General features: G+C 41.0%; 1 protein-coding gene across 6 annotated transcripts in view; it reads right to left on the bottom strand.

Annotated features, from left to right (window-relative positions):
- Positions 1-638: 638 nt before the first annotated feature.
- The window catches only part of LOC110003401 (septin-9), a 90,562-nt gene continuing 72,101 nt past the window's right edge, over positions 639-19,099 (bottom strand). For all 6 annotated transcript variants that reach the window (XM_065964751.1, XM_065964755.1, XM_065964753.1 and 3 more), the window contains 9 exons: positions 10,201-10,410; positions 8,075-8,203; positions 7,660-7,741; positions 7,267-7,404; positions 5,025-5,142; positions 4,177-4,272; positions 3,976-4,072; positions 2,984-3,035; positions 639-2,339 (listed from right to left, as the gene is read on the bottom strand). In XM_065964751.1, the coding sequence (XP_065820823.1) occupies positions 2,198-2,339; positions 2,984-3,035; positions 3,976-4,072; positions 4,177-4,272; positions 5,025-5,142; positions 7,267-7,404; positions 7,660-7,741; positions 8,075-8,203; positions 10,201-10,410 (1,064 nt within the window). In that variant the 3' untranslated portion in view covers positions 639-2,197. The remainder of the gene's footprint in view (positions 2,340-2,983; positions 3,036-3,975; positions 4,073-4,176; positions 4,273-5,024; positions 5,143-7,266; positions 7,405-7,659; positions 7,742-8,074; positions 8,204-10,200; positions 10,411-19,099) is intronic.

Below are 19,099 nucleotides of genomic sequence, written 5' to 3' on the forward strand. Positions count from 1 at the left end.
CTCATCTTAAAAATCCACATACACATACTACATTACATACTACAAACATCTGAGTTTCTGTCACTTATAAAACAAATGCACTCTAGCCTGATGAAAAACATCACCTCAGCGCTCCCCGTTTCTAGCTGCTGTAAGTCAACATGTGAAAATCACCACAATAAAAGCTTTTTGTTTGTAAAGTAGTGTGTGAGTACCTCTGGATGCTGACGTCTGCACATCCTCACACTGATCCATGACTTGTCTGCAGCTCGCCTCCTGCTCCAGTCTCTCTCACTAAAGCAAGAAAACACTCACTGATGCATTCAAATGATTAGTGCTAATCAGTCGTGCACTGCCCGAGCAGGCGGCCATATTGATTTCAGGGACTAATCAAAGGGAAGGCTTAACGACGTGACGATTAAAGTGCTCCAGTGTGTGAATTACACCTGCGCTTAAATGCAGAGGAGATCCAGTGTAGTCGAAACTGATCTGTTTGGCTCCTCCTCCGCAGTGGAAGCAGGAAACGAGCAGGTGAACTCACACAGTCTGGATGTTTGTCTCCAGCTCTCTGCAGCCTGGATCTGTCAAAGAAATCCACCAAGGAGAAAAACAGCGCAGGGAGGAATTTTATAGAAAGAGAGAACTTGAGGAGAAGAACATATTTTTACAACTTGAATCTTTATTTCTTTAAAATAATATACAGGAAACTTTGTTATTATCAATAATACAAGTACAAAAATGTTTGCAGAACACAGACGCATATACAGGACAGAGCATGACAGATAAAAACATTATATATGGTTCAAACTGAGATCGATCATTGGTAGATTATGGGGGGTGAAGGGGAGAGAGGGGTTAAAAAATAATGTCTAAATGTTGTCTATTTGGCACCAACAAACAAACCTGCTTCTCTGTCCAGTTTCAGCCAACATGCTCGCAAACATTCTCCAATAAATAAGGCACTAAGACGGGCGACAGGGCAGGAAACACATGAGTGTGTGTGTGTGTGATAGAAAGTGAATAAGTGGACCAAAACAGATGACAAACGTTCACATTTGATATCGTGCATAAATACTTATTCGTCTTAAATCACTCTGTAGATATTCCTATCAATAAAAAAAAAGAAGACATTTATTACTAAGAATTTAAAAAAGAAATCCATATTGAACATGATATCTACATTTAAATGAAAACACAACATGTGAAACATATGAGCGGAAACATGGTACGTGGGATTTGATGACCTTTCTTTGGTTCAAAGTTGAGGAAAGCTCTGAATAATGCTGCGTCACATAAACAGACCGCAGAGCGCTGCTCGGCCCCGTTCCAACATGTTTTCAAAAGACAGACGTCGACAGTGATCGAGAGCAACACCGAGTATCATCACTTCCCACGTATGTTCATACAAAGATAGAAAACAGTGAAGCCCTTAGCAGACATGCATCAGTACTTTTTATTTACTCCTTAAATTCAAATGATTAGAGTGTTTACTCCAGATTTGTCTTATTTATCTCATATTTGCAGACAACAATCCGGCCTTTCACAGTGACCAGATTATTTTTTTGTTTTCTAGACCTCCAGAAAAAGATTCTGTTACCATGACTAACCCAGCTTTGTTATCCTGGAAGATTCATGTTGTTATCTGGAGATTACAAGGCTTCGAGAAAAACAACATTACTCTGTGTCCAAGGAAAAACGGAGTAAATAAAATGTATGGATGCATGATGGCTGAAGGCTTCCATAGAAAAATGTGCTTTTGTTAATGCATCAATTCTGAAAGGCACTGCTTAAAAACATCAAAGTTGAATAAAGTAAAAGTGGACGAGGGTAACAAGATAATTAAGGCACTTCTGACACTGAAAGATTTGAAAGCGTCCGTCCGTTGTGTTTGGCAGATGCTTAATGTTTGGCACCACAAGTTAAAAAAACCACAAAAGCCGGATGACGAAGGCGATAAAATCAAGCTGCGGCACATCACGATGACTTCACTTCACGTCTTTGTCGGCGGCAGTGAGAGGAAAGTGTTTGTTCATGAGCCGGTACACGGACGGGGAAGAGTCCATGCGGCTGCACAAAGTCAGTGAAATATAAAGTCTCCTAAGTTTCTGTCCCACCTGTGCGATGGAGATGGATGGAGTGGAGGGAAGACTGTCGGTTAAAAACGGAGTCTCATTGACACACAGGTGAGGGCGCCCGCGTGCGTGCGTGCAGGTGGCGTTTACATCTCGTGGGCGGAGAGATGGTGTTCTGGGAGACCGTTGGCATGAGACACCGCCGTGTTGTTCTCATTGAGGCGCCTCACGCGATACATTTCATAGTGGATGCTGCTGGTGATGTCCTTAATGTTCTGCATATGGGTCCTGAAACAAACACGCACACATAAACTATTAAAATACAGAAGACGTTTTAACGTCACACAGAACTGCTCAAATACCTCGACTACTGTTTTTTTACGTCACTGAGATGTTTGGACTTTGATCACAGGAGTCATTTTGACAAATTGAGACTCTTTTCAGATTCAAATGCAAAATCTTATATTTAGAAATTTGATAACTGAAGTTTGTTTGGAAGGCGAAATTGCTCCATCAAGCACCTGAAGGAAATGAGACCACCTCGACTGTAAAAATCAACCTCCTCTTGTAATTAACCCCTCTGTCACATAACTACAGGATTTATTGTCCTGTTTATCACATCACCTTCTGTACTCATCCTCACTACACTGCTGTCATATAGGCTTTGTTTAACTGTTCATTATTTAATGTTTGATGCTTGTTCATGGAGAGCATGGAAGTTAACCGGAGTCAAATCTCCTGTATGTGCACTCATACCTGGTCAATAAAGCTGATTCTGACACCTGCATGGTTACTAAGGCTGTACAATTGTTGTTCTTAGGGTTATTTAAGGAATCATAAATAATGTCATACGACCTGTATACGATCCTATAACACAACAAGACAAGGTGGCATAAAAACAGACAGAGTTAGAGATCAAAAACTTCTCTCACCTGATGAGGAGATCCCGTAAATAAGCAAACTCACAGTGAGCGATGTTCTCAACTGAAGGAGACAGAGAGAATATGAGGTATTAGAAATGATACACAGAGGATATAAAACTGGCTACAGCAGGGGACACTGGCAGAGTAAGCTCCAAAGGTTAAACTGCATTAGAGCTGTGTGCTGTACTGTTCCTACAGTCCACTAGGGGGAGTCAGTGAGCTCACTGTGATGTCACTGTAGACACATCAAGTACTATATGTGGATTTAACAATGAACAATGTAGATCTGTGTTACAAATGTATGTGAATCGAGTCCTTCTGAAGAGATCAGACCAAATTAAATCCTGCAGTCTCTGTGTGTGTGTGTGTGTGTGTGTGTGTGTGTGTGTGTCTGCACAGCACACTGCAGGAAATGAAACTTCCTTAATGAGACACTTGATGGAGGGTGGGGCCTCCTGTCTGAAGTGGATAACATAATTGAATATTGAAAGATGTATGCAGCAGGAAGAATGGATGTTAAGAAAAGTCAACACTGAGCTGATGTTGGACTTCTAAGCCGCTGATAAGACGGAAAAAGATTGAATGAACCATAACAAAACAAAGGAGGAAAAATGACACAATCTTTATTCTTCATGAGATTTTATCTATTTGATAAAAAAAAAAAAAAAAGGTCAAATGTTTTTTCCTCTCCTCAGTGTTCTTTATTTCCCATGCGAGTCAGTTTATCTTTGGTAGTAAATTGGGTGTGTGTGTGTGTGTGTGTGTGTGTGTGTGTGGGGGGTGGGTAAACAGTAAACAAGTGAGGCCTCTTCAGACAGACTGCCAGTCTGAACCAGCTGCGTGGTGAACGACAGCGGTTTGTTTTATTTGACAGACTGACTCAAACACCGTCTATAAACATCTCCTGTTCTTTTCTTCAATGCATAAAATACTGACTCTGTCCTGTATTTTTTTTCTCGCAAAAAAAAGATTTAAAATAAGAACAATGGAGTGATTCTTACCTTCAATTGTCCCCCACTTGGTTTTCCTCCCCAGCAGCCTCCTGCCGTTCACCTGGTACTCCTGGTCGCTGCCCACCACAGCAAAAGGAATCATCTCCTGCTCAGAGATTAAAGGGCAACAAACAATGGGGTCAGAAATGACTAAGTATTAAGTCTAAGTATTAATGAGGACAATAGAGTCTCATGTATTTACAGTCTCACCCTGATCTTCTCGTTGATCATTCTGTCCTCTGCGTCCTCGTCAAACTCTTTCTGAGGGTAAACGTCGATCCCGTTGGCTCGCAGCTCTTCCCTGATCTGTGGAGAAGAAATTCAAACGCAGATTTTAACACAACAAACCACTTCAGTTTAGAAAGGATACAACCTAAGGCCCTTTAATTCCAGGATTAATTAGGCAGACTTGTTTAATGCGGCCATGAGAGACATCAGACAAAACGAACCTAAATCTGTGTAGAGCACAGATTAAAAATGTGGTATTAACACTAATCTGCTTCATAATCACCCTGAAAGTTTGGGTTTAGTTATTAATCTGTGTCTGTACACAAACAAAACAGAAACCCTGACATGATGGATGCCTTAAAACGCACACACACTCGAGCATGTGTGGATAAACCAGGGGTACTTTAGCCCCCTCATTGCTCAAGAGAAGCAGGGGAAATCCTGTGATCCTTGAAGATTTTGCCAGTAAAAACACACAAATGAACAAATGGAGAGGAAGTGTAGAAAGTATGGAGTGAAGAGCAGGAATGAAAGAGAGAGATGATCTCGAGCTATTCATGGAATGAAACCATGTTTTGTGACTGTCCTGAAAGTGCGAGGAGAGGAGAGGGAATGACCACAGAAGAAAACCACAGGAACTTCTTTCTATCTCCGGTTGCACCACAGACATGACAAAAATGCATGCACGGAGAGAGAGAGAGAAAAAGGGGATGTTTCTGGATTATAAATGTTGCTTGAATGGGAACAAATGGGGACATTTGAGATTAAAAATACATATATCTATAAAAAAACATTAAAAAAAAGAGTATATGTAGCTGTTGTGTAGTTACCTTCTTTTTGAAGAAGTCCCTCTCCTCCAAGGTGAGAGTATCTGCTTTGGCAATGACTGGTACGATGTTGACCACCTTACTGAGACGTCTCATGAACTCTACATCAAGAGGCCGCAGACTAAAGCAAGAGAAAGAGGAAAATATATTAAAGAACAAAGACGAGTAAGAATAAAGTAAAGCAGATATTAGCTGTAAAATCATTCATGTAATACAACAACACTCCACCAGAGGGCAGAGGTTCCTCACTCTCACTGATGCAGGAACTCCCACGGCTGCTAACACACAGTATTTACACTTCCAGCTGTTGCATCCATGACCTAATCCTGCTTTACAATGTGTGTGAACAGCTGCATGATGAGGTTGAAAGGAGCTGTGGCCAGTTTGAGCAGCTCAGGTTTTTTCCCGCAGTTTGACAAAAGCGTTAGCGTAAGGTTACGGGAGTGCTTTCTGCTCTTGCTAACAACACATCGACAAAGACCGGCTAATTGTCAACTAAGAGTTTTATGCATTCCTGCAACAGCACACTCAAAATGCTCCCTGGCATGAACACAGACTCTCTGTAATGCTCATCCTTCCTGCCTCTCTCTCCCATTAGACTTTTTAAGGCGATCCCTGAGCAGCTGCTGGACAGCCCATGTGACATCTGCAGCGTTCAACATAAAAATGTTGGGGCAAAGAGACAGGGGGGCCGTTTCACAGCAGCACCGAGTCTGAGAAAAGACAGGCCAGGACACAGGAGTGCAGCTCTTGAAAGGGGCTCTGCAGTAAACTGTGTGCAGACAACCCACAGCTGCTTGACATTCTCCCAAGACTGCCCAACTCTGCACCGGACTTCAGTTACACAAACCCAAAGCTATAAAATGCACAGTGAATCCATCATTTCAAGGACACATGAGACCGTGCACCCTTCCCCTAATTTCTCCTGCTAGTTCTACCCCGCTCCAAACTGTGCAGGGAGAGACGGCAGTTTATGCACTTCAATCAGAGCCAGATGTGTGATTCTGTAAGAGATCCAGAGAAAGAAATTTGGGACAATGTGCTGCTTCAGGGCCTGGTGAGAGGAAACAATTGTGTGTGTGTGTGTGTGTGTGTGTGTGTCCTGGGATATGTTGCATTGCGCTGAGCGGAAATGTGTAGTGATGTGTGAGTGAATTCAATATTTAGGTAAAGGGAGCAGGGAAAACTGAAAACTTGAGAATGAATGAAGACAATCTGTAAGAATAAATGATCTGTCTGCACTGTAGCTGCCAGTAACACGGGCCGGGCCTGAAGTTCCACTTGATGGACTTTTAATGCATTTTCACCACAAGTGAATTCAAGTCAACCCAATACACGCAGTTTTCTTTCTTTTTGCTGGGAATTGGATGAGAAGAATGATACCATTGTGTCCGTATATAAAACACAAAGTCAGATGCCACAGGCGTCGGGTTCTTTTCAAAAAGCCGTAACTGGAAACTTAAATTGTATCATTTTCTGATGAAACTCATCCAAAAGGCATTATCTTCAGCTCCAAGTCTGGCATGCAAAAGCTATTCTCGGGGAAACTTGTGGCAGTGCGTGTTCCTTTCTACGCTCACATGAAACATTTCTCAACACATGGTCAAAAATTCAACACTATGGTATCCTTTAGTTTAATTTCAAACCATGATTACAAACAACTGATCAGGAGTCCTACCGTGCTCTGCTTTTCTCTTCTGTTTTCTTCTTCCATTTATATTTTGTTATTTTAACTTTTCTTTATGGATTTATTCTGTTTGAGAATTGCCCTCATTTTCACTGATGTCAAGAGAACATTCAAAGACTACTTAAGATTTAAAATAAGTTTGAATGAATAAATCAACTGTGGCTTTGTATTTTTTTAAACCTTTGGAGGGGGGGGGGAAGAGAGAGAGAGAGAGAGAGAGAGAGAGAGAGAGAGAGAGAGAGACCCCATCTTTATCAGAAAGTTTAACAGATGTTAACTCCATGTTAATCTGAGTGGAGTGCACAGCCCTTCTCATTAACACTCCGTGTATACATATTTTAAAATACTACAAAAGTATTTTCGGGGTGACTTGAAGTTAAAAGAGTCAGCTGTTGGTTGTAGCTTTATAGTTACTGTACAAACATGTGAGAGGTTTGTCATCTCTTAGAAGGAAGTAAATAAGTGTACTGCATCATGTGTTTGGCGATGACGCAGAAGAAGAAAATGAATATTCATGTTATCTTAGCTCTGTGCGTCTGTTTAAACAGGACTCCTCACCAGTGTCCGGTGGGGGGGATGAAGTATATGCAGCAGTGGACTCTGGAGTCAGGGATCCTTTTCTTTCTGTCGATGTTGATCTCCTCCTGCAGGTACGCCTCGTACTGGTCGTTGATGAATTTCATGATGGGCTGCCAGCTGCTCCACATCAGGGAAATACAGAGGGAGAGATGAGACAGACATTAGTTAGAAGCAAAGGGGAACAGAACAGGAAAAAGAAGGGGTTGATGGGTAAAAGCAGGAAGAGGGAGGGGCTCAAAGATAAAGAGTGAGTGAACAGGAAAAGTAAGACAACAGGAAAGTTAAGGAGCAGAGGAGGAAGTTCTGGCTCGACACGATTCAAATATAACTTTATATAAAGACTGACAGAAAAAGGTAGGATTGTAAACGTACCAGTTCTCGTTGTTGATCTGGTCTCCAAATCCTGGTGTGTCGATGACCGTCAGCTTCATTCTCACTCCCTTCTCCTCGATGTCTGCACACAAAGAAACACAAGCAAGGTCAGCCAGCTCACTGTATGCTAGAGTCACAAAAACACCCTTATAAAAACTAACCAGGTGCTAAAGATGGATAAAAAAGAAAGGAAAAAAAGCTAAATTCTGCACATGCAACTATTTCTCATCTGAACGTAAGCAGTATGGAAGACTATGTCAAAGTGTAAATGTATACACAAAGACAAAGAAAAAAAGGAAAAAATTAAACAAATAGAGTATGAAACATGTTCATTTAAACTGAGAGTTCTACAGACACAGACAAAGAAAAACAGAGGTCTCAGAGAGCAGAGTGAAGAGGTTCAAGTGGCTTGTACCGTGACTGATGGACTTTATTTCGATTGTTTTGGGGATCTTCTCCTGGGCCGTGGCCAGCACTGACTTACGGCTGACTTTAGACTTGAACAGGGTGTTCATCAGAGTAGACTTTCCCAGGCCGCTCTGTCCTGTAAGCAAAACGTCAGAGAGGCGGTGAGGAGACAGCACACACACACACACACACACACACACACACACACACACACACACACACACTACACAAAATGTTTTCCACAAGAGTTTAAACTCAGGGTGACACGCTGCATGTGTCTGCACAAACACAGTCGCCAGATCCATCTTGATGTGTGACAACAACCCAAACACACCATCAATAAGACAGATTGGACCCCTAGGTATGCAGTTAGTTAGCTCAAACAGTTAGGAGGCATGGATTTAAGTGCTCTTATTTACAAGAGGATAACAAACTAACAGAGACATTTCAATTCTGGGAAACACAACATCTGAAATTAAATCCTGACACTGCACAGAATAGTCTGTAGATATGGAATTTAAAGCTGAAATTTGAACTTAAAATGCTCTCCAAGGCTTTAGTGCAGCAGCAGGTGAACCAACTTGATCACAAGCTGTCCGTCTCTAAGGACGGGACCATCTGTGACCCCTTGAACAGCTTCACTTTTTATTAATGAAGAGGAGTTCGAAGGGGCCCTCTGAGTCTGACTGATGGGAAGACAACATTCACAGTTCAACTTTAGGTTATAACAACATCAGGACCTTCCCTGAATGAAGAGGCACACAACAATCCTACATGCATGTAAGGGCTCCAAATTCATCCATGTTTGTTACATGCAAACATGGATCTATACAACCAGCACTGAAGCAAACAGCTGCAGAACTTCATGCAGACACTTTAGACTTAAGTTCTGAAGGTTTGGCAGCTTTGATTTCATAGCTTTCACCCATTTTTACATCAGCTACATTTTCTAAAGTTTTCTCTTTACCAACTTTGATCAAATTCACACACACTCATTATTATTATTATAATACAACTACAGCACTTAGTCTGATATGTTCATTCTGAAATGGTGGAATATATTTTTACCTGAGTGTAAGAAGGTGAGACAGGACACACGTTTGTTAAGTTTTGTTTACCATAAACTTGACGGCAATACGTAACTCAGTCTGAACCCTGAGGCTGCTTCTTCAACAACAACGGGCTTTTTAATTGAGGATGAAACACAGACCGAACGGCGCGACATCATCAAGAGGAGACAGACATGCATCGCGGAGGAGGAGTTGGTTTTATGGTAGCCTGTCTACTGTGGAGCTCTGTGTGTGTGTGTGTGTGTGTGTGTGTGTGTGTGTATAATTAGCCCCTCATTTTAAAAGTGTCTGATCACAGTGATGAGGACTAAGAGAGAGAGAGAGTGTGTTTGAAATCTGTGTGGCTGCTTATTAAAAAGCTGAAGGCCTCCATTGACTGGAAAACGTTGATTAGAGAGAAAATCTGAATAACAGGACACGTCAGAACAGCTGAATGAAGAGGTCACCAGAGAAACACACTGACGTGTAATCAAGATGGGTTAACATTTTCTACTGACTTCACTGCACTGAATTACAAGTTAAACAAAACGAAGAATAAATTCATCTTGATGTGATTACAAAGTCACATATTTATGCATCAGAGAGAACTTCTTTAGTTTGAGTGTAAATGGTTCTCATGTTGTACTTCATACAGTCAGAGTAATCCTATTGTTAATATTTACAAGCTCTTTGTTGTTTTTATGAGTGAAGGAGCCAAAAGTTTCTCTAAATCAACTTTCTCGTCTGACACACTTCAGTTGAATTAAACCAAATATTGTCTATAAAACCGAAACTTTAGATTTGTTTATTTCTCAAATACCACAGGTTTGTATAAACGGGGCAGAGATGGGGACTCGAGTCGCACTTGAGACTCATTTGGACTTGCATTTCAGTGACTCCAGACTCGACTGGGACTCGAGGTTTAGGATCGAAGCCCAATCTTTTTATATTTTATTTCTGTATTTTCTTTATGAGCCGAGTGTCTCGCCCTCCCATCATGCAGCACCCACTGAACTGGTCAGTGTGTACTCATCTGATAAAAAAGGGATAATTTCTTGACGAGTTTAGCACCTCTGCTACTTACCCACAACCATGATGTTGAGCTCAAATCCCTGCTTCATGGCCTTCCTCCTCATCTGCTCCAGAATGGCGTCAATGCCAACGTAACTGAAGTCCACCACGGGACCCCCGGCCTTCTCCCCGTACAGAGCACCCACCGCAGGAGACACCATCGTGTCAGGCAACACCACCTCAGACATGGCACTGCTGTTGTAGCTGGGGATCACTTCTGGCCCTGATGGAAGACGAAAAAAAGAAGGAGTTGATATGAAGTGTGATTTAAATGGATTTTTATGCGTTAAGGGAATGTGGAGTAAGAAAGTGAGGGACGCATTTACTATTGAACCTTAATTATCTGTGATCATAACACACAAACAACTTGCTCCAATAAACTTTCAAAACCCTAAAACAATGGTACCACTCTCTACCAATTTCCCCCAATGGTTTATCTACTTTACAATCAGAAAATTCTTCATCCTGGAAAATCACAGCTAAACATTCGATAAATAAAAGTAGCAGCCTCTTCATCAGCACACGGGATGCACCTGTGGGAGGGTTAAAGCCGAAATGTGTGAAAAATCTGTTCAGTTGTTTTAACCTGCTATCACCTCAAACACACACACACACATATTTAAAAAAAAACATCTGACTTGTAATAAGTCTGGGCTCTTCCAAAGCAGAGTTTTTACTCATCAAAAAACTATTAGAAAATAAACTGTGATGCATTAAAGTACTTTGCACTTGGCAGGAGGTTATCCCGACAGTTTGTTTTGATAATGATTAGCTTAATGTCTCTCTTGGAATGCCAGCTAATGTGTGTCCAATCACCAGAGAAATATCCAGCATGTTTAAGCCCTCTGTAAGGACACGAGTATGCCTGCAGAAAGTGTCTGCAGCTCTGCTTAACAATGTGTAAAGTCAGCGTAGGTTAAGAATTTATAATGTGTATGTTTGCGTCTGTATGTACAGTAGTCCATGAAGCTGCTGCCCCCCTCACAAGGCCCCTCTTTCCCCTCCCTCTCCTCTGTGCAGAGTTACTGTCCTGTTGATGTGAGAGAGGAAAAGACAAGAGACGACTGGGGCTGAAACCTGATACACTCACCCACATACCCCGGGTCAAACACACACACACATACACACACACACACACACACAGTACATGCTGCAGTTTTTAAAAACACAAAGTTGACTTGTAGGAACAAAAATGTACTAGCGAATAAAAACTTGAACATGCACGGGCAATCAATCCAAAACTTGCTGCCAAGAGTTTAACAGCTTTTCTTTTCTAGCTCAGGCACAAAAAACTCGGCCTGCCACGAGGAGAAGAAGTCCAGACAACAATCCAGTTCACTCTAAGAATTAAATAGAAAAGAGTTGAGAGCACTGCTGGCATTGCAAGGCCACACACTCAACCCGGTATTATATTTAGTGATGAAAGAAAGAACAGCACTGCCATAGAAATTAAGGTATTTGAGTAAAAATTGTGCAGAATGTCTTAAATGCACAAATATCAAAACTTTGCCAATGTATTTGTGCAGTCTAGCCGGTGCTCTCTCGTACTTGCTTCAGTACTTTTTGGTACAATTGATCATTAAAATAACAGAGATTATATCGTTTCAAAACATGAGGTATCAAAAAGTATCAAAGTATTGCAAACTTTGACAACCTTAGCAGACACTCAACACCAGCTCATTCTCTCCCTGAGGTTTTCTTTCATAATGTGTCTCATTGTGTGTCTCTATGTGTGTCACAGAGACCCACCTATGGAAGCAGCTCTCCTGGCCTCCTTCACCACTTCCTCATCCTGTTCCAGCAGTCAGTCAGCAACTCACCCACTGCCCTCCACCTCTCCTCTACTGCATCCACATTCCTCTACCTCTGCTCATGTCTTTTTCTCCCAACCTCCCCTTTCCTCTCTCCACAGCCTCCTCATACCTTATCTCTGCCGTCGTCAGTTTCCCCTCCCCGCACCAAGTATTACTTTTCTATTGTCTCTCCTGTATTTATTTTTGATCTTTTGTCCTTTTTCTAAACTCTCCTGAAGTCTTTTGATTACCTTAATCTCTCTGACCACTCCTCATGTCAGCCCTCCTCCCTCTCTCCGCTCCACCCGTGCATCGTTGACAGTGATGTACCGAAAACAGAGATGTGTGCTGGAGGCTCACAGACCTTTAGAGACTGGGCTGTGACAACCGAGTCTCACCTGAGGTAGGAGACCAGAGAACATCAAAGGGAAGGGACATACAAAGAACGGGAGCTGACAGTCAGTTTAGATTAAGTGTCAGCCTCAGTAATCTCTACTATCATCCAACAGCAGCCACACCTGCAACACATGTGAATAACCTACATTCTTCCTGCAGCCCTAAATCTCTTGACACCTATATGCAGCCCCAGCAGCAATCCAACCTGACCTTACCAAATAGGTGATAAAACACAGGATGAAGTGTTCCCCAGAGAGTTGATCTGGACCTTCATATCTGCTCAGATTTACTTTCTTTCCCAGATTTCTGTGTACAAATGAAAACAGTATCTATCTTCTGTATGTGATCTTGACATAAGTTCCTTGTTTCCTTGATTACAAAGAACAATGCTTCCCAAAGCTATTGTATTATCAAGATGTCTGTTGTGTATGACATGAAGTAAACACACATTAATCTCCTACAGAGACTGAAAAATACTTCAGTCACCTCCAGTAGACAGAGTGGAGTACAGCTGTAGCTGTGTCTGTGCATCCTGCATCTTAACTAACTGGTTTCCTGGAGAGAAGACTCCACAGCATCGTTTAACTGTCAGCATGAATTCACACCGCCCCTTTTTCTTCGAGTTAAAGAAGAGTCAAACACTGTAAACGACTTGGCAAACATGCAACACAAACAAAAGGAACACAAGTTCCTTGAGCATGACTGTGGGAAACACAGCTCTTTACCAGTCAATGGAAATAAATCTCTTTCATTCCAGGTAGTAAACTGTTTTAGTCCTGCAATCCCACCATGTACCAACGTTGATTTAAGAATTTTAAGCTGTGAGTGAGCCAATAAAACCAGACGGGTGAAGGACTCAGGAGTAGCCGATTGTAAAACATCTGGATGAAGGGACCATTAATCAGACAGAGGTATTCATACTTTAAGCTTATCCATGGTGTCCTTCCACAGTGCTGCAGACGGATAACTGCTCTGAGCCAGTAAACACAGGTGTCAGGAGGCAGCCGGTTGAAGCCTGACCCTGTAAATGTTAGCAGACATTTGACCTCCACGGGGAAAAATGTCTGGCCCTGAAGGATTACAGACTAGTGGACGTTACCTAAACCCTCCCAGACTGACAAATATACAGGTTCATGTCAGGTCAAAGAGGGATGAAAACACAACAAATTGAAGGGAAACCAGGTTTCTGAATGTTTGCCGTCAGTAAACTGGTATTGGAGTAAACATTGTAGGCACTGAATGGTGTTAAATAAGGTCAACTGATCTGGCTCCACCTTTAAAAACAAATAAAGAGCAATTAATGAACTGTTGTGTTAATATTCCCGCAGTGTTTGAGATGACTGTCAGGTGACTCCTCCTGTGTGGGAACTTTGACAAACGGACCTTTACTACATTTTTAAGAGTTGATCTCGTTGGACGTTGTATATTTGCAGCAAGAAAAAGTAGACAATTCTGCACACTCACTTGATGCCACAAAAAGTTTAATCATCACAACATTTCGACCCAATGGTCCTCGATAGGTAATAAAAACGAAAGACTATCACCTGACCATTGGGTCGAAATGTTATGATTAATACACTCTGTGCTGTAGTGTTGAGTACTTTAGAGGTCTTGTTTTCTTTTTCTTGCTGCAATTGTAAAGTTGCCCTACCCCTACATGATATGCATATAAACACTCTCCTTCATATTAGTAGATGTGGACATGCTCATTGTGTTGTTTCTCCTTTCAAAAATGTATTTGGTATTTGAAATACTTAAAAATTAGAAGTATAACTGAACAGCTTAGATGATGAACCTTTAGCAGGACAACCACATTTTGATTTTTATAGATTTGAAAACAGATGTATCAAATTCTTTCACTTTGAATAATCATAGGAGACCGGATTGTTGGTCTTGGTGGAGGTCTGAACTCGCGGAGTAGCCCCTCTAGTTTAGTGTCAAGTCTATAACGTTGCTGAGAAACATCAATCCGTGTGAACCAGTGTTTTAAATCTCCTCACAATGTCTTGGGCTTCAACAGCATTCATAGTAAATAACTGATGTAGGAGTACATTTTCTCCCTCAGCTCTACTTTCTGACAGGTTTTCATCTGTTTAGGTCGAGCGGTGGGATGGCGTGGATAATGCATTTCCTCGGAGTCTGTGAGAGAGCAAAATTCATTTTAGAAATTGGAAAGAAGAGAATGACTCATGAGCTTTCTGCAATCCTGTTTTCAATTACAGGCAATGGAGAATTTTTTTTCCTTGCTTGCTGCAGCATCGGGTTACTTTGCTTTCGGTAAATACGACAAAAAGTCTCCAATACCACAAAGCATTTCGGAGAAGACAAAAGACGACAGACAAAAGGCAAGAAAGAGAAATAAAGATCAAATTAAAGTAGCTGGAAATGATGCCATGCAGAGGAGAGTGGCAAAAAGCAATAGTGCAAAAAGGGAGAGGACTAGTGAGTAGAGGGAGTTAAAAAAGATAAGGTCAGGAAAAGACGAGGGAGTGTGGAATGGAGGAGGAGGGAGGGAGGAAATAATAATAAAAAAAAAAAAGAAGCAGAGTTGAGAAAAACGTTCATGATTTATTCCTTACGGACTTCACACAGGCCTCCAAACAGGGATGTAGATCCAGCATGAACCAGATATTATTTTACAATAAAACTACGGGGGAGTTTGCAGAAGGCGCTGACTGCTTTGTCTATGTTTAGTGAAATGTGCTCAGATCCACTGAGCCGTGCCTCAGCTGTCCTGGGTGTTGATCTCGACAGCGTGGCGAGTAAGTCAGAGGTCACGTTCCCAGTTTAGGATAGAAAAGAATTGCATGGATGTTTGTCCTCTTATAACTAAGCAGTGATTTGACCTTTAGTTTAACCCCACTTTGAGCACAAGAGAGGAATTCAGAGAAAAGAGAAGGATTGGAAACATGGACAAAAAGAACTTCACACCTGGAGGAGCGATTCACTCACTGAATTCCTAAAAATCGGATTCTCTCTCTAGTCAACAATTTTCTATTCTATTAAGTTATTAGATACTTTGCTTAAAACTTTAATGCCTCATTTTCTGTAAACTCTCTTGAAAACCGTTAGACAGTGTGAGATTTCAAGATCTCATAGACCTGCTTGAGGGATGGGCAATGTTAATGTTCTCTCATGTTGTAGTCCTTTAATTAATATTAGAAATTATGAAACACAATTGTGTTGCCATTTTATGCCTTAATTATGTCACAAGTCACCTACCATGCAAGTCCCCCCCTCCCCCAATACAGGCAATGTCAATTGAATTGATCAAATTAATAAAATTTAACACATTTAAACCATAGGCTGTATAAAACACGGACGTGGTCTCGGTGATGTCATCCATTCATTTCTGATGAGCCGTTATGAAGCCCAACAATGATAGTTGCCATATTGGAAATAATTTCTCAATTTAACTTCTATCACTTTAGAAACATGCAAAGACGTAGAACTGAGGCAAGCTGAAGCCACCTTGCAAACAGCTACAACATCAACCTGTCAGTCACATCAGTCACACCCCTAATTATGCTTTTTTTTTTTTTTAATTAGCTCTTAGTCCTAATAAAATCAAAACAGATGTGTTAATGAAGATGGGCTCTACTGGGGATTTCTTGGTTTTTGCAGAAAGACTAAAGTGGACAATCGTGGAACTGCAGTTTATAGCACTTCTGCATGGCTTCACTTTTCAGCACTGGAGGTGGCTGCTTGATTTAAAGGGACAGTGTGCTACACAGGAGAAGGAAAACATGAAGATTTGCAAATCACTTTGCATATGTAAATATACATCACCAGCCCAGTTGCAATGTACAATACTTAACAATGACAAAACTACATCCCAGTATGAGTGACAAAGTGTTTGAGAGCTTTGATGAAAAAGTAGAATCTAAATGCAATTCTCCTGCAAAATCAATCTCATGGCATTTAGAGCACAGCTGCTTTAAAAGTGAAGCTTCTGAAGCTTGGAGGAGCAAGGTCCACTAGTGTGTACTGTGCAGTTCAAATGCTATTTTATGTCTTTCCTCTCTTTGTCAGGAGCTCCATGTCAAATTCACATTAGAGGCCTAATCCACTAAATGGGTCGTTTGCATATTTGCTCTGGTATAAAATCTTTTTATGGGCCTCTTAAAAAACATCTGCTCCTCTTGTCCTTTATTTACATTCCCAGACAGGACAAAGGAGGTTTGTAGCCTTGTCTCATCTTCTCATGGCTACTTTTGTTTTTTTGATCATGACCCAGATGCTTCTTCAGAAGTGTGTGGGCGGCTGGAAATCTTTTTCACTGTGATCAAATCAAACAATTTTCTATCGTGTATCCTTTCAAGGGTTCTCCAGCTTGCTGTTTCACCGTTCATTTTGACTGAGAGAAGAAGATAGTGTACTGTGCAGGCAAAGCTTGTAAACGTGAAGAAATAAATATGTGGTCAGTTGATTGCTCAAGACTGGGATTTTGAGCAGCCCTCCAGCACAGAATCAATTACATATCTAGGACCACATGGGTTTGGGACAGACCCAAGCGAGGGACATAAACATGATGTACACACACCCAAACACTGTTTTCCCACCCTCTGACAGTGAACCCCCTAATAAAAAGAGGAAATTGGAGTGGTGGCAGAGCAAACATCGTCTGTTGTGTTATTAAAGAGTGTTTGTGCAATGTAAGGCCCAGTTCCCAGAGTCGTACAACTCTCCGCAGTTATGTGGCCTTTTGACCCTGCAATGTCCAACTCACTTATCTTATCACTCGGGCCTGGAACCTGTGAGTGTCTGGATGTGTGTCAGATAAATGTATGCTAAATTATTCAATGATAATTGATCTATTTCTCCTGTACGAGATACAATGAAGTTTGTAAAGACACGATAGTCAAAAGCTGCTGATTGGCTGGATGCTGATGATGCAATATCCCAATACAAGGGTTAGGATTCAATATAATATGCTATGTTGCAATAACAACAAGCTACAAGCAAGTTATTTGATTGGACAGAAGGTATTCCTTGAGTGCTGATGCAGAGTAAAACAGCACTGAGACTTCTACCTAGCACTTGATTTTTGAAAAGTGCTCTATAAAAAAGGTTATCATTCTACCTTTATATATCACTCAACGTCAGGTGTTCTGAGTGCTAGAAATTCATGTATAGCAAAGGTCAACAGACTCTTATTTCACTGCTTGCTTGATTAATGGACACATAGGTATAAATGTGCATTACATGCAGGTCAGTGTTAACTTGTAGTAACAGTGCTGTAAGGTTTCTGTTGCTTGGCAACATCCCACTTTTAGTTAAGTTACTGAGGTTGTGTTTGAAGATTATTAATTAATTATTAATAATGACTATTAAGCTTTGTTGTCTACAAAAAATATATCTAGATGCAGGTGCAGCTAGCAAACTTCTTTTAGTCATCGCCTCTCAACTCTAACTATTGTCTTGCTTCTTAAGTTGCTAGCTGGACTGTAAATAATGGCAGTGCACAGGAAAAAAGTTTGTGCTTGAAGTCCTTTAATGGCATCTCTTAGCATAGCAAATCTCCAAACAGCTGGCCATTGTTGCCAACAATAGCTGATGGGTTCTGAGATTGTGTATAAATTGATGTGCTACCTCTTTTTGTCTCAGTTTAAGATGTTCTGTTGTAGTCGATTACCTGAAAATATAACACTGCCCTCTAGTGGTTGGAGGTTTAAACAAAAGACAAACCCTGAACAAAAAGTAATTTGGGAATCAATATACTATGACAAAACATTGTTAGACCAATAATAACCTGTTGTGTCCTTATGAATGCCAATGTGACTCCATCAGTAACATTCTTCATTCAATCTTGGTACTTTGAGTCTACGCGTCCATGTCAGTGCAAGTAGCTTCAGCATCTAGAGTTACTTTGCAGACATCTGAGAAATGTTTCTAAATTGCAGTCAATGACAGTAGAAGCCCACAGGTTTGTCTAGACTGCCAGAGGAATGTGTTGAGTCTCCACATGCGGTGGTGCACAAGAGAGCCGTTGTCTTTCTAGGCTCTTCGACAGCGTGCGACATCGAGCTGCACAATAAAAAGGTCCTTCAGCTGCAACAAAGCACTTTGCATGCATACTTTAATCCATATATTATTAAACACAAGAGCACTTAACCTTACTGACTAACTCATCAATCCAAGGCTCATTTGTTTAGTTTCTAACTGAACATATTAATTTAGGGAATAAATAACTCTGCAATACTACATTCCTCATTTCAACTTAATCCATTTTTAAGCCTTAAAACAATATTCCAGCCCAAAGCACATAAGTATTAACCCTACAGTGTGTGTACACTGAGGACAAATGGATCAGGAAGTTGCCAATATTTATAAAGTAATTTTCTCCTCAAAATGAGTCATCCAGCTATTATCTGTTGGCTACTCACCGACAGGAGTTAGCCAGACTGAGCTACTGAGCCTGTATGGATGTTTATTTCATCTCATCTGCAGGTCAAAGTGTATCAGTTAGCTGAGAGCAAGCGTTTGTCTAAAGCAGCAGGAGTTTCAGGCTGACCTGTGTCCTCAGACATACCTCACATCAGTAAGAAGAGTCAAATAATACAACACAAAAATTACACCAGCAGAATCCATTTGAAGCAGCGCATCAAAAACCATCCGTCAAATCTGTTTGAACCATGAATCAGTGTATTTAAACATCTTTTAATGTAGTAAAATATCTTTGCTTCTCCCTCTTACCTATTTGAAACCCCAGATATTTGCAGA

The sequence above is a fragment of the Labrus bergylta genome, chromosome 16 (assembly GCF_963930695.1).
Source record: "Labrus bergylta chromosome 16, fLabBer1.1, whole genome shotgun sequence".
Classification (NCBI taxonomy): domain Eukaryota; kingdom Metazoa; phylum Chordata; class Actinopteri; order Labriformes; family Labridae; genus Labrus; species Labrus bergylta.